This window comes from Schistocerca americana, chromosome 2, assembly GCF_021461395.2.
Source record: "Schistocerca americana isolate TAMUIC-IGC-003095 chromosome 2, iqSchAmer2.1, whole genome shotgun sequence".
Taxonomy (NCBI): domain Eukaryota; kingdom Metazoa; phylum Arthropoda; class Insecta; order Orthoptera; family Acrididae; genus Schistocerca; species Schistocerca americana.
The window spans coordinates 304325446-304339534 of record NC_060120.1 but is presented as its reverse complement, the minus strand read 5'-3'; the positions used below and the strand labels follow the sequence as shown (position 1 = coordinate 304339534).

Here is a 14089-nt window from a genome sequence, read left to right as displayed (position 1 = left end):
AAACACGGCCTGTTAGGCGACCTAGAAGGAAGGTTGGTCCCAAAATACTGTCGCCAGTTATCCCGGCCTACACATTCCGACTGCACCGATGAAGATGCTTCGCTGTTACCATACCATGAGGATTCTGCAAACTGTCCCACAGGTGACTGTTATGAAAGTTGAAGATACCACTCCGGTAAAGATGGCCTCATCCGTGAACAGGAAGGATGACATAAATTCCGGAATCGTGGTTACCTGATGAAGAAATCGGTGACAAAACTGCGCCTGATGTGAAAAGTCTTACGCTAGTAAGTCCTGTACACGCTGTAAGTGATAAGTGAAGTAACAATTGTCATGGAGAATGTTGCACGCGGTCGTCTGGCTTACCCCGTACTGGCGGGCCAACTGCCTGGTACTGACACGGCAGTCGCCTTCCACAGTGTTAATCACGTTTTCCTCTAAGTCTGGTGTAACAACTTTTCGGGTGCGTCCTTCATGATTTCCTACTCCCTGAAACGACCCTGTCTCAGACAAACAGCGAAACAATTTTGCAAACACTGAATGCTGTGGTTGTTGTCAGTGGGGATAGCTCTCCTGATACAAACTTTCTGATCGCCGCCCGTTGTCATTTGCCTTTCCGTAAGTAAATTCTATGTCGGCAAGCTCTCGATTCGAATATGGAACCATTGTGTACAACGCTGTATCACATCCACTACAAGGTGAATCAGCAAGAGAAGTGAATCGGGCACAACATTACCAGTTACTGTGGCAGGAGAGGGCCCTAGGGCATGACGTTTGAGAAACCATGTATACTGTGTCTGTGGCCGCGTGGTACAGCGCGTATTTGACCGCAGTCTCTGTAACAAAATATGACTGAATAAATGGTCTCTAGTATGGAAACCATGCATTTCCGGACATAAGTTCATTAGACCAATTTCGTTCCGTACCGTCTCACCGATCAGTCCCAAGAGTTTGTGCACGCTGAAAAAATCGCCCTGTATACTCTACTAGGTCTAGTAACAACACTAAACATGAACAACATCAATTCATTCTAGTGGCTGTTGTACCTGTCACAGAGAACTGCTAATGTAATCCAATACATACCCGCCGATGGTGTGTATGTGTAAGACGATACATTGGGAGCCGTGTCTCCAGGGTGCTTCAATTTTTTGACCGCGCTGTATACACTCTGCAAGGCACTGCACATTCAATGCCAGCGGATACTTTCGATAGAGATGAATGAAATCACCGGTTATGTTTCTTCTGCACAAAAACTAAATGAGGCCAAAAATGTAAGCCAATACGTCTGCGTGTATGTATTCTACATGGCTATCTCTTCTCCGAGGCATGAAGTGCGATCTTTCTCTGTGTTTCAGTAGATGCATTAAATTTCTTTAATATAATGGATAGGTCAACTCAAATATAGACTACTCAGTGATGCTTCGTGGGACGCGCTATGACAAAAGAAAACATCGGTTTGGTTATCACAACAAACTGTCTTTTTTTCTATTGCTCGTTTTTTATTACAGAGCGACTTTTTGTCGACCTTCAACTGTGGCACCACGCTATGAGAATAATCATCTAAATTCATCGAAATCGATCAGATATTGGACGAGCATTTTGCTACAAACGTTTTCTTGCACTCCGCGGGGAGGCAAAGACTCGTTTTTGCACGGCCTCAAAGAAAACGATGAGCAGAAATGTTTTGAGCAGTGTAAGTAACGAATGCCAAAGTATATGCCTCAACTGAGTGCTAAATTGAGGCGCCGCCACTAACTGGACATATGCAGTAAATATACATATTATTATATGTTATTATACTTGTATATTTCGTATCAGATTTTGTGTTTGACATTTTGTTATAGAGTCCAATGATAGTTCTGAAGTAAAGTGCTCGTCCGCTGACACTGAGTTAACCAGTTTTGACGAAGCTGGCTACAGCGTAAGGACATAGTTCAAGATCGATAAATTATCGCGCACTAAAACGCTATGACAAACAATTCCTGTCAGACATTTTATCTTGGGAAAGGCCAAAAATATTATTGAAGACTCTTAGAAGATAAGGTCAATATTAAATACAGCTGTACATTCGACGTAAATACGTACAATAATGAAATTTGACGTTAAATACCTGGAAATGTTTTGGTAGAATCGTTTCATTCCTATAACGCCTCTTTTCTAGGTCTCAGATCAGGATTCCATAATCTATATTCAGTCGGGGTAATTAGTGTTTTCCTGCTTCATTATTTTAACTACATGAGAAATGCCAAACTTTAGCAAATCGTACATTACGAGAATAAATTTCACGCTGCATTCTTCATGCTCGTATAGAATACGTTGGACAGCTACTTTCATCTGTTCACTGGTGACAGGAATTGCTACATTCAGTAAACAGGGTCGTGAGGAGGCCCTTCGGCAGCAATGGAAAGAACAAACGACCCTAATCTTCGATAGTAATTCATGCCGCATCACCATACGCGAATGGAGACCCGGAACAGAGATCGTTTCTTCGGACGAGCGGCTGCAGCCAGTAGAACGGTACTTATTCTTAGCTTTGTCTCTATGTCAGTATAGCCTCGTCAATACGGGTATCGCCGCAGACGGGACACTAATATTTGGATTCGGAAGGGCATCTGCTGCAGCAACTCTACACAAGTGACTCAGCTATTCGCTTAACAACAACCGAAGGCCCAGAAGGTGATAAATTAAGTGCGCTGGCGGGTGAAATGGATAGTGATTCTGTGCGGGTTGAAGACAGGCTGGATAGAGCTCTAATGCGTAAATTTAATCGTTTGAGGCGAACCCACCACCTCGTATTCAATGTTCAATGATAGTCTTGACATAGTTTCAGCATCGCAACCTTCTTCCGAGTCTTCATCTTAGCAGTGAAGAGGATAATTCTCACGCAACGTTGTCAAAACATTGTCACCATCGGTACTGAAGACAGCACAATACGTTTACCTAGACGCTTTTAACCTTCATAGATCATTTTCTTGTTCGTGAGTGTGGTTTTTAGACGGTCATTTTGACTCAAGCTTTGTAGATTAAGACGGCGCATTAGTTAATGCTGTGGACTGGCGTTTCGGCAGTCCGGAATTAGACTTTTCATGGTTTCCCTAAATCGATTAAGGAGAGTGCCAACACGTTTCCCTCGTATCCTTGTTCTACTATTCGTTTTGTTTTTCTCTCTAATGACCTCTTCGTCGACGGAACGTTAACAGTGTGTTTTCTTCCCTCCTAACAATTTAACGATTTCAATGATCACTTCGAAGCCGTCGGCATAATATTTTTAGACTGAATTGTATTTAAGGATTAACAATACCGGGTAAACTGTGCATTTTTCTTACTTTTAGGAAGTCAAGTTCACTTATAATTGCTCTTCGATTCTACAATGAACCTATCGGAACATAACCTACTAAAAACTACCAATAATTTATGATATTGGCAGACATTAGCACACGTTTATCAGTACCGTTGTATAGGTGTTTATTGCAGACATGTCGGCAAACGCTTACATCACTCCCTTCAAACGCCGGCCGAAGTGGCCGTGCGGTTAAAGGCGCTGCAGTCTGGAACCGCAAGACCGCTACGGTCTCAGGTTCGAATCCTGCCTCGGGCATGGATGTTTGTGGCGTCCTTGGGTTAGTTAGGTTCAACTAGTTCTAAGTTCTAGGGGACTAATGACCTCAGCAGTTGAGTCCCATAGTACTCAGAGCCATTTGAACCATTTGAACTCCCTTCAAACAATATTACAGCGCTAGCTGAAATTTGATTCGTAAGCCGGACAATATGACTGCCATTCCCTCTACAGTTTTGAGAAAAAATCATGGTGGTGGAAGAGTTCATTTGGAACTAACAAATCAATTTCTATCATAAAATGACATCATTGTCACAGTAACTAATTCATTCTGTCTGGATTAAAATATAAAATTTCTTCACATTACCAGACGACCAATCTTCTTCACACCGTTACTATCAAGAAGCACTACTACACTCTTTGAATTATGAACTTAATTTGCTTCAGATTTATTGTATGATGTAGGCAGATGGACTCCATATTTCACAGAGAACTTTTCAGTCAAGGTAAAATTACCATTCAGTTACATGTGAATATCCTCATCTAACAATAACGATTGCCAATGTGCATATGTGGTTGGTAAACTTGTAGTATTTAATGATTCAGTGTTTCAGGAAATTGAATTTCAGGTATTTATGCAGCTGCCTGCAGTTATAGAGAGCCTAGACGTAACATAATGTTACGAAACCTCTCTTTGCAGTGTTACATAAAGATAAGGAAGTTTTGCACACAGACATAACAATTAAGTTCGAAACTACAGGTCTGTTCTTTGTTGTTGTTAAAAGGTCTCAGCACCGATCTGCTTTCGAACTCATCACCCGATCCTCACTTGTCAGGAGGGGCGTCTTCATTCGCTGTGATAATAGAAATACTGCCACTGACAATCTCAGCATCTTGAGAGCGTGATGACGTCCGTAGTTAGTGATCTCCTCACAATTCATACCAAGATTTTAATCTAATATCGGACGATGATTCGCGATCGGACCCTCTCCTTCACTGAGTAAAGAAGCATTGACTCAGGAGATTCATAAAGAATAATATCGTGATTTCACTCAACTATAAGCGTCTGCAGATGAGATTCCCCTCAATTCTCCTTCTTTTCGCACGCACTTTATATTTGTCTTACTAGTAAAGCATTGTCTTCAATGTAGCTTCATTCCTCCATCGAATGTAACTGCTGTCGTTGCTAATAGTGGCTGTGGTGACGGTCTTCCTACCAATCTAAAGATATTACTCATTATAACTTAGTAGTCTTACTTGTTGGTTATAGGAAGCAGCCTCTCAAAGTATCAACAGTTATCCTGCGTGATTTCTTTCCGGATTTTCCGGCTTGTCTGACTCAGAAAAATTGCATTAATATAGTAGAGCTGTTCATACTTGGTGAAATCATCCGATAAAGGTACCTACAGGTTCGGAGTGCCAGGATACGGTGCGTGTCTGTAGAAACACAAATTGCAATGTATTTTCTTCTGTTTCAGAATAGTAACGACGTTTTACTGCATTAGGAATGCGCCATAGAATAACTTTCTCGTATGTTTTTGTTACACTACACAAACATTGCTTTTCTTATCAGCACTGTTGTTGCGTCTGAAAGATTTGGCAAACAGTATGCACATGAGATGGAAAATATTCTTGTTTCACAGTATAAAAGGTGAACAAGGTATGCATTTTAGAGCCTATTTTTACTAGATATTTTGTTCTTGTTTTGGTTCATAGTACACCTCTAAACGTTGCCTGTCCTAAAATCTTAGTAACAACAATACTGGTATATGTATTCCACTGTCAGACACATCAGAATGATACCTTTCGATTCGTTCAGTTCCGGACCATGGTACCTTACTTCAAATAAATCCCTTCTCCAATATACCTGAAAGTTTGTAACACCATCATGGAATCACCCTGTTTGTCACCAGTTGCCAGTATCAAGCAGACTGATGATAATGCTTTCATAAGCACCCCTCCTATTCCTAATGGATTCTGGGAGACAACTATTTGGAACTGTCGGGTATGTGAATGGTAGGCATAGAATTAAGAGGCCATTTTTTGATGTGCTTCCATTATCAATGTCTCCATACAATTTCTGGGCGACATTATGCAGCGGGCTTAATATAACATACCATTTTCTAGTCATGCCTAATGCCCACTCTGTTCGCTATTGTAGCAGCTAGAATTGGTTTCTCATATCTGGGGAATGGGAGTGTTCCGTCTGGAGATAAATGGAAAGTCTTTATCCTTCTACAGGGGTTGTAGCCTGGGCCAACTGGATTAATCTTAAGGGAGAGTAATTTTCCTATGACAGCCAGTGTTTTCCAGCACCTTGTGGAAGTTAACTTCTGAATATCCTGTCAGGATCGCCAGGTAAACTTTCGTTTCTTCTGCATCTCAAAGTCAGGCTAACATTATTCATGGATTTTCTGTGTCGCTGAAGTCAAATTTTCTCTTGAAAAAGATACACTCGATTTCTGTTCACATCCTTCTCTAACTAATCAAGAGCCCTGTCACTAATGATCTCATCATGGATCATGGGTGGATCATTAAACCCCAATTCTCCTTCCTTCTTTTATCGACAGGACGTTACACTCTAATCCTCTTTCTCTTTCTTTCAAAGTCCACAGATAGTTAAACCGTAGCGTCCTGTTCTCTCCTTTGTTACTAATGCTCAAGAATGCCACTGCCAACTTCAACGGTTTTTGTGGATGCTATAGACAGATGCTATGTTGTTAATCGGATCTGATGCCTAAATTCTTCCGTAACGTACTCATAAGAATATAAAACGTGGCCAAGCAATGTTTTCCTTGTTAGCACTTTCTTCCTCTAGACCAGAGTCTTCAACCACCCCTTGCAAACGATAGCCGACCGGAGTGGCCGTGCGGTTCTAGGCGCTATAGTCTGGAGCCGAGCGACCACTACGGTCGCAGGTTCGAATCCTGCCTCGGGCATAGATGTGTGTGATGTCCTTAGGTTAGTTAGGTGTAATTAGTTCTAAGCTATAGGCGACTGATGACCTCAGAAGTTAATTCGCATAGTGCTCAGAGCCATTGGAACCATTTTTTTGCAAACGATAACTCCAGAGATGGAAGGTCGAATGATCTTGGTTGCTATGCTACCGACCCAGGAGTGCATGCTTCAGTGTAGCAATGTGACACTAAAACTAAAAACGCGTTGGCAGGTACGCTCTAGCTCATGTTGCAGGGCAAAATCATAGAACTACCCTACAGTAAATTCTCCGGGAACTGCAGATTTCGTCGTTCTTTACGCTGATTGTTTGTTATAACTGAACCAGTGAGGACGTTCACGACACCATATATCAACTGAGAAATAAATAACTGCCTGAAGATTTTCATCCACCCATGAGTGCTGCAGCTGCTGTTCACTTTATTACAAGTATACACTTATTTTTAGTAAACAGAATCTCTGGAATGAATTCGTTCTGAGCTAAACATCCATTCGCAAGATTCCTACTGTCTCGGGCCATTACACACGCTAGCGATGGAAGGTATTCAAGCCTTGCTTGGAGGAAATAATATGGATCAAAACGAGAAAAAATGTTCGATAAACATTGGATGTAAAATGCATATCTTAAAAATTGTGGGCACGTAAGGCATCCAGTTTAGACATTTTTGTGTATTTTGATCCATACTACCACCTTCCAAAATACGGAAAGCAAAGAGCTTGCAGTAGAAAAGATGTGTTTCGCAGTAGCAAAGGTGAACAGTTTTCACACCTCTTAAGGCATGCATTTTAGAGCTCATATTTATTGCACTGTTTTTCTTGTTTTGGTCTATACTACTTCGTCTGAAAGTTGCCTACAGTACAATGTTAGCAACAGCAGTGCAGGTATGTATATTTCACTGTCAGGGATATCAGAACGATTTTTGGTTCAAATGGCTCTGAGCACTATGGGACTTAACTTCTGAGGTCATCAGTCCCCTAGAACTTAGAACTACTTAAACCTAACTAACCTAAGGACGTCACACACATCCATGCCCGAGGCAGGATTCGAACCTGCGACCGTAGCGATCGCGCGGTTCCAGACTGTAGCGCCTAGAACCGCTCGGCCACTCCGGCCGGCTAGAACGATCTTTCCCTTAAAACTTTCGTCTCGGTCGTTACCGGACGAGGGAACCTTACCTCAAAACTTACTGCTCTCGAGCACCTCTGGAAGTTCGTAACGTCATCACGTAATCACCCTCACGTCTGTTTCTTCTTGAACTGCGTGGTGTAAAAAATCGTATCACTGTACGGAGTAATGGGGCCAGCAAGAGGGATGTCAGCGGACCGGTATTGGGCAAGTGTGTTAGGCGGCGTCGGCGCAGGTGCGGGACGGGACTTAGCGGCCGGGGAAAGCGGACGCGCCGGTATTTGGTGCGACACACTTGCGGCGCAGCCAAGTGTGCCATGTCCGGCCGACGCGACCTCTGCGGCCTTCCTGCCGCCTTGTCGTCTTCCGGTTCACACCAGGCCTCAGCGGCAGCTTCACAAATCTGCCTCCGAGACCGGAGTCCTCTCTCAAATTTCTCGCACTGACATTCCGGTTTTACAGTAAGTAACTACTGTGCTTCCCGAAGAGCTTGTCCCCAGCGGCAATGCGTGCCAGAAAAGGCTATTGGCGCCAATTCCTTCCTGATCGGTTGAGCGAGGTGACGTAGCGGTAAGACACTGGGTTCGTTTTTGGGAGGACGACAGTTGAAATCCACCGTCCGGCCGTCCAGATTTTGGTTTTCTGTGCTTTTCCTAAACCGCTTAAGGTGAATCCCGGGATGGTTAACTCAGAAAGACACTGCCAATTTCCTTCACCATCCTCTCCGTACCCGAGTTCGTGCTCCGTCTCTACAGACTCGTCGTCGACGGGACGTTAAACACAACCTTCCTCCTTCTTCCGGATAAAGATGTCAGAGGTGAGCCGCGCAACTGTGTCCCTATGTATTGAATGTGGAAATATCAATCGATGTCTATTATCATTAGTTCGTAATCCGTATGAAAGGTTCAGAAACGAGATGAAGTAGATTCAGAATGTAAATTACAAGCAATAAACAACTTCTTCTACATAAACGCTTAAAAAAAATGAGAGACACAACGCGAAGGAATTATCCGCATATGGGACGGAATATGACGTAAATGTACAAAGAAACAAATTATTACAATTTCAGAAAAATTAGACGATTTATTGAAGCTAATCAGTAGCTCACTGGTCCACCTCTGGCCCTTATGCGAGTGGTTATTCTGCTTGGCACTGATTGACAGAGTTGTTGGGTGTCCACCTGAGGGATTCCATTCCAAATTCTGTCCAATTGGTGCGTTAGATCTTCATACTCCCGAGATGGTTGGAGGGCTCTGCCCATAATGTACCAAACGTTCTCAACTGGGGAGAAATCCGGCGACCTTGCTGGCCAACGTAGGATATGGCAAGCACAAAGCAGTAGAAACTCTCGCTGCGTACGGGCGGGCATTATCTTGCTGAAATGTAAGCCCCGAATGGATTGCCATGAAGGACAACAAAACGAGGCGTACAGTATCGTACACGTACCCCTGTGCTATAAGAGTATCGCAGATGATAACCAAAGGAACCCAGCCACGAAATGAAATGGCACCGCGGATCACCATTCGTGGTCTTCGGGCCTTATGGCGGACGACGGTGACGCTGGTATCCTTCTGCTATCCGGAGCGTCTACAGACACGACTTCGCTGGCCATCTGGGTTCAGTTCGAATCGGAACTCATCACTGAAGCCAACTGAACACCGGTCAATAAAATTTCAGGCCGAATGAATATAATGATGTTCTATTCTACTCCATTAGTAGAGCGAAGGAACATTGAATGTCTAAACACCTAAGTACGCGCCCTACTCTCTTACACCACTTTCTCGTGCTTCCTGTGCGAGATACGAGCGAAGTGAAGTATTAGTAAGACACTGGACTCGTATTCAAGAGGATGGTGGTTAAAAGTCAGTTCGGCCATTCAGATTTGGGTTCTCCATGATTTCCTTAAATCGCTTAAAGCAGATGCCACGATAGTTTGTTCAGCAGTCTGAGCTTGATTTGGTTTCGTTCCCAGTGTCCCCGTCATGGACGGGTCGGTAAAACCTAGTCTTCCTTCCAACGCAAGATACACAAATATCGTAGTAAATAGCAGCACAGCCTTCCTCGAATATAGGTTTTCCAAATTTGCCCAATAGGCTTTCGCGAGAGCAACGACATCTAAATGAAATGACACGTTGCCCTGCTCCCAAACATTATCTTCTAAGTTCCCCGAGCATCTTTGGTACATTTTCATGTTGGGCTATACCAGTACAATCCGAGCAGCACGTCTCCGTAATAGTTCGAGGTCATAACTACTCGAGTAGTCTAAAACTGATCCACTTATACAATCTCATATATATTTTTGATACTATATGCATGTATGGGTACTCACTGATGTCGTCAAACAATAAAAAACTTTCTGGGTGATACAGTTCACCCAAACATTTCAGTCTCTTGCCAGAGTTTGCTCCAGGATCACGCATCTTCAGGTACTGAACATAGAGTTTAGGTAGAGCAAAGAAGCCAGATCTCGCATGTTCTCTCGACGCGATTGATTAATAGTGTGTCGCCGGGTCATCCGCCGAGCTGTTGTTTCCATTTTACGAACAATATTTCGACAACTGGCTAGGCTGTCTTCTTCAGGGCTTCGAATATAATCATGAAATGAAATACAATGAGTCCAGTATTGTGGTGCAAACGCCAAGTTTCTGGGAAGTACTATTGAGGAGTTAATCGAAATAAAGATGTCAGAAAACCTAATAAACAGGGAGGGCGATTTCTATTTAAATAACGTTCAGGATGCGGAATTCAATTTATTAAAATCTCGCCGGTCATCATATACATGAGAATTTGAAAACGCTGAGAGAATTTGCGCTTCATGGAATATCAGCGCCGGCTCTAAGAAAACGAATGAGCATCAATGGGCGTAGTGGACATCAGGAATCTAACTCGGCTCTAAATAGCGGCGTAATACCAACAATAGCCACAGTCTGGTTGGAGTCCAGGCAGCGAGTACACATAACAGCAAAACTCGCAACTCGTGAAGAGGACGGATCGGTCGGTCGTCGAGATATTGTGCAGAAAATGGAAACGAAACTCGACAGAACACCCGGTAGCAAGCATCATCAAGAATTCTTCACACCGAAGCACCGATAACCGAAGAGAAGGATAGTGTTCAGTCATTCGAACAGCATACTAGTGAAGAAGATCCCAGCAATGGGGCTAAAACAGTGAGGTGGAGATCCTCACGTTGCATTAGGTTGGACACATGATCTGTTAGAAAGGTGCCATCCTCGTTGACGATACTAATTCCCTGCGGGAGAAGGTAAAGATGTTAATTAATATTTTTCGCCAGAAGTTTGTGAGAACAGGAAAATCCAGAAAACTTGGAAGAAGTGTTTACGTTATCACTTTACGCATTTAGTTCTTTTTCTTCACTACTTGCGGGTGTTGTTCTTTAATTATATAGCAGCATCACTACCTACTCTAAAACAGATGCTTTTTCCATCACGAACTGCTGTAGTTAATATGTAAGTAGCTGTGATTGCATGTGTTGCTTATCAGCCCTTGACTAACAACTTGCCTAGTAATCTCGAGCGTATATAACTGTAGCTCATATTAATTAGCATTGTCGCAATACTTGTCTAGCCATTTTCGGTTCGATAACTGACGATAACCGGTCGATTTAGTATGATCCCCACTCTGTCTCCCTTTCTCTCTTTGTGTCTCTTTCCCTCTTTGTGTGTGTGTGTGTGTGTGTGTGTGTGTGTGTGTGTGGACAAGACAGCGTCTTCAAAGCGTGACTCCCAAGTACATTCCACTTCCAGGTCACACGGCCCTTCATACTCGACGCTCTTGTTCTCAACGGCTTGCGGAACTACTGAGCATTGACCTAGGACAGACACCGTAAGTGACGTCACTATATATGTGCTGGATCCCCCACCCGTCCCTATTCTTCAAAGACCTGCTTGCCACTGAACTTCACGGCATTTAATATCGCTGCCTGTTCGATCCTTGTTCTTTTTACTTGTGATTTGACTTGGTTTTGCGTCAGTGATGCTGAAACGGCAGCTGTCTTATCCATATTTCCCACTAGTAGCAAGTCCAAATGTAGCCTGTGTAGGCAGCAGTAGTTATAGTGAGATGAAGGGGCTAGACTAGCGTGACGCGCTGCGTCAAGGGATTCTTCAAACAGCAATCACCTTTCTTAGATGTCATACTCGAATTTTTCCACTGATAGCCTCACTTGATTAGAATCATTTCAGGGCTCTGGGAGATTTGTGTATCATTCAAATCTTCCAAAAATTATAGATGAGTTACTATTCTTCGAAACAGTGCGTCTACATCGTTTCTTCTTTGTCAAGATAAACTTTATTCATGGCTAGCCTACCGACTGTAGTCGGCAGTATGATTGGAATGAGAACTGCGAACTATTTGTGAATTGATTACTTATGCTCTTCGGTGCCCTGTTTTTCATACTTAAAGATTTCCGTCCTTTCGAAACATTTCGCTGTGTTTCGTGTAGCTGTAGTTTTGTTTACAACGTTTGTGCGGAAATGTAGCACGAACGGCAAACAGTTTAAACAGATGGATAGATCACGTAACTAATGAGTAGGTACTGAACAGAGCTGAGGAGAAAAGAAATTTGTGGTACAACCTAACTAGAAGAAGGGATCGGTTGACAGGACACATTCTGAGATATCAAGGGATCACTAATTTAGTACTGGAGGGAAGTGAGTGTGTGTGTGTGTGGGTGGGAGGGGAGGGTGGGGGGGGGGGGTTAAATATTGTATGTGGAGACCAAGACATAATTACAGTGTGCAGATTCAGAAGAATCTAAGTTGCAGTAGTTACTCAGACATGAAGACGCTTGCGCAGGATAGAGCTGCAGGACAAACCACTTTCCGAACTGAAGACCACAACAACAACATTTTTTATTCCTCCTGTAGAGTGATCGTTTATGATGATATTGCTCAATGTCAGAGACAATGGACTTTAGTAGTTCGTGACCCGCCTGACACCGAAGGCACCACAAGTCGGAATGGGGAAATGATAGGGCAGTACATAAGGCTTCTGCCTACCCGTTATGACGTTGTGTAACGGGTGTTCGCGTGTTACATTGCTTGCGTACTGTTTACTTGAGCTAGAAGCAGGTATGAACCCAACAACCCACTCACTACGTATAGGGAGTCATTTAGAAACAATCTGTAAACATGCTGGTGCCACCAAAAAAAAACAATTATTTGTTCTGGACACAGACTGCCTCTGCCTCTCTCTCACCTCAATTCTTAGATACAAATGCGTAATGCGTTATTAAATAACCAAGCGCTCTTCCGCATTTTACAGTGCTCTAGTTTCTTCCAAGCGCTGACTACTCAGTACCTACTTTCCTTTCACGCAGACTGAGGAATCATGCTTCATTTGTGCATCCCATATGTTATACTTAACTGCATAATCTCGCTTTCTGTAGTTCCTCAGAATTTATCCTGATGTCGATGTAACATTAAACTGATATCTTCCTTTCTGATCTTACTCTGAAAGAGTACGACTCGGCTTAGTTCCTCTAAATCGTTTTAGGCGAAAACCGGAATAGTTTCTCCAGTGAGGTCCTTCCATCGTTCTTCTTCTGGACTGACGCTCGACCACTAGCGGTACTGGTGTTGACTGCTCGTCATATCTGATCGTCCCTCCTCCAGAACGTATTCTCTGCAGCACGCCATCTACTTCCGAAAACGAAATCGTTCTTTCTACGTAGCCAAGCGAACAGCGCGTGGAACTGAAGAATGATATCTTTAAACCCCCTATCAGTTATCCGTCTCTAAAGAGTTTCTATCCTTTCTTTCTTCCTTCGCAAGGACTTGTAACAGAACAGTTTTACAGACGCTGTCATACCAAAATACTCAAATTTCAACACTAGACCACCTTCAAGGAAGTAAAGGAGATTGGTGTTCAACATGCATTCAACGACGAGGGCATTAAAGATAGTGTACAGGTTAAGATAACACAAGTGTGGAAAAAGAAATCACAATGGACTTCTTCCATGATGAGGAGGTCGTCATAGCCCCTCTTAACCACAATTCACCCCTTCTATTGACGTCTGTGCGATGGTGATCAGAACCAAGACACCCAGCGCTCAAACCACGCTGTTTTCTTACGGGTGGGCGAGGAAACATTTCAAAACCGACATGGAAAGACCTCAAGGGGTGTTATAAAGGGTGACAGTGAAATCACTCCTTTCCTGGGACGTTGACTCCCACACATTCTGCGGTCGAAAACGACAGTTCGCAATGCGTTGAGCAACAGGAGGCATTCTTGTCAATCTTTGATATTCTCGCAACTTTCAACTCTTCTATAGGCCATTGTGGGGATGAATCCGCATTTAACGTGATCACACCCCTTTGGAATGCAGTGCGGCAGCAATTTTTGCTGTCGTGTACAGGTTATAACCACCAGGGAGCGTTCATAACCATTCAACGGAATTGGAACGTGATTCTAAGCAGCAAAGGGTACTTTAA

At 43.3% G+C, this 14089-nt stretch overlaps 1 protein-coding gene across 1 annotated transcript in view; it reads left to right on the top strand.

Moving 5' to 3' along the window:
- The first annotated feature begins 7805 nt into the window (after nt 1–7805).
- LOC124593977 (zinc finger protein hangover-like) overlaps nt 7806–14089 on the top strand; it is an 86444-nt gene continuing 80160 nt past the window's right edge. The window contains exon 1 of the mRNA XM_047132325.1: nt 7806–7872. Within this exon, the coding sequence (XP_046988281.1) occupies nt 7806–7872 (67 nt within the window). The remainder of the gene's footprint in view (nt 7873–14089) is intronic.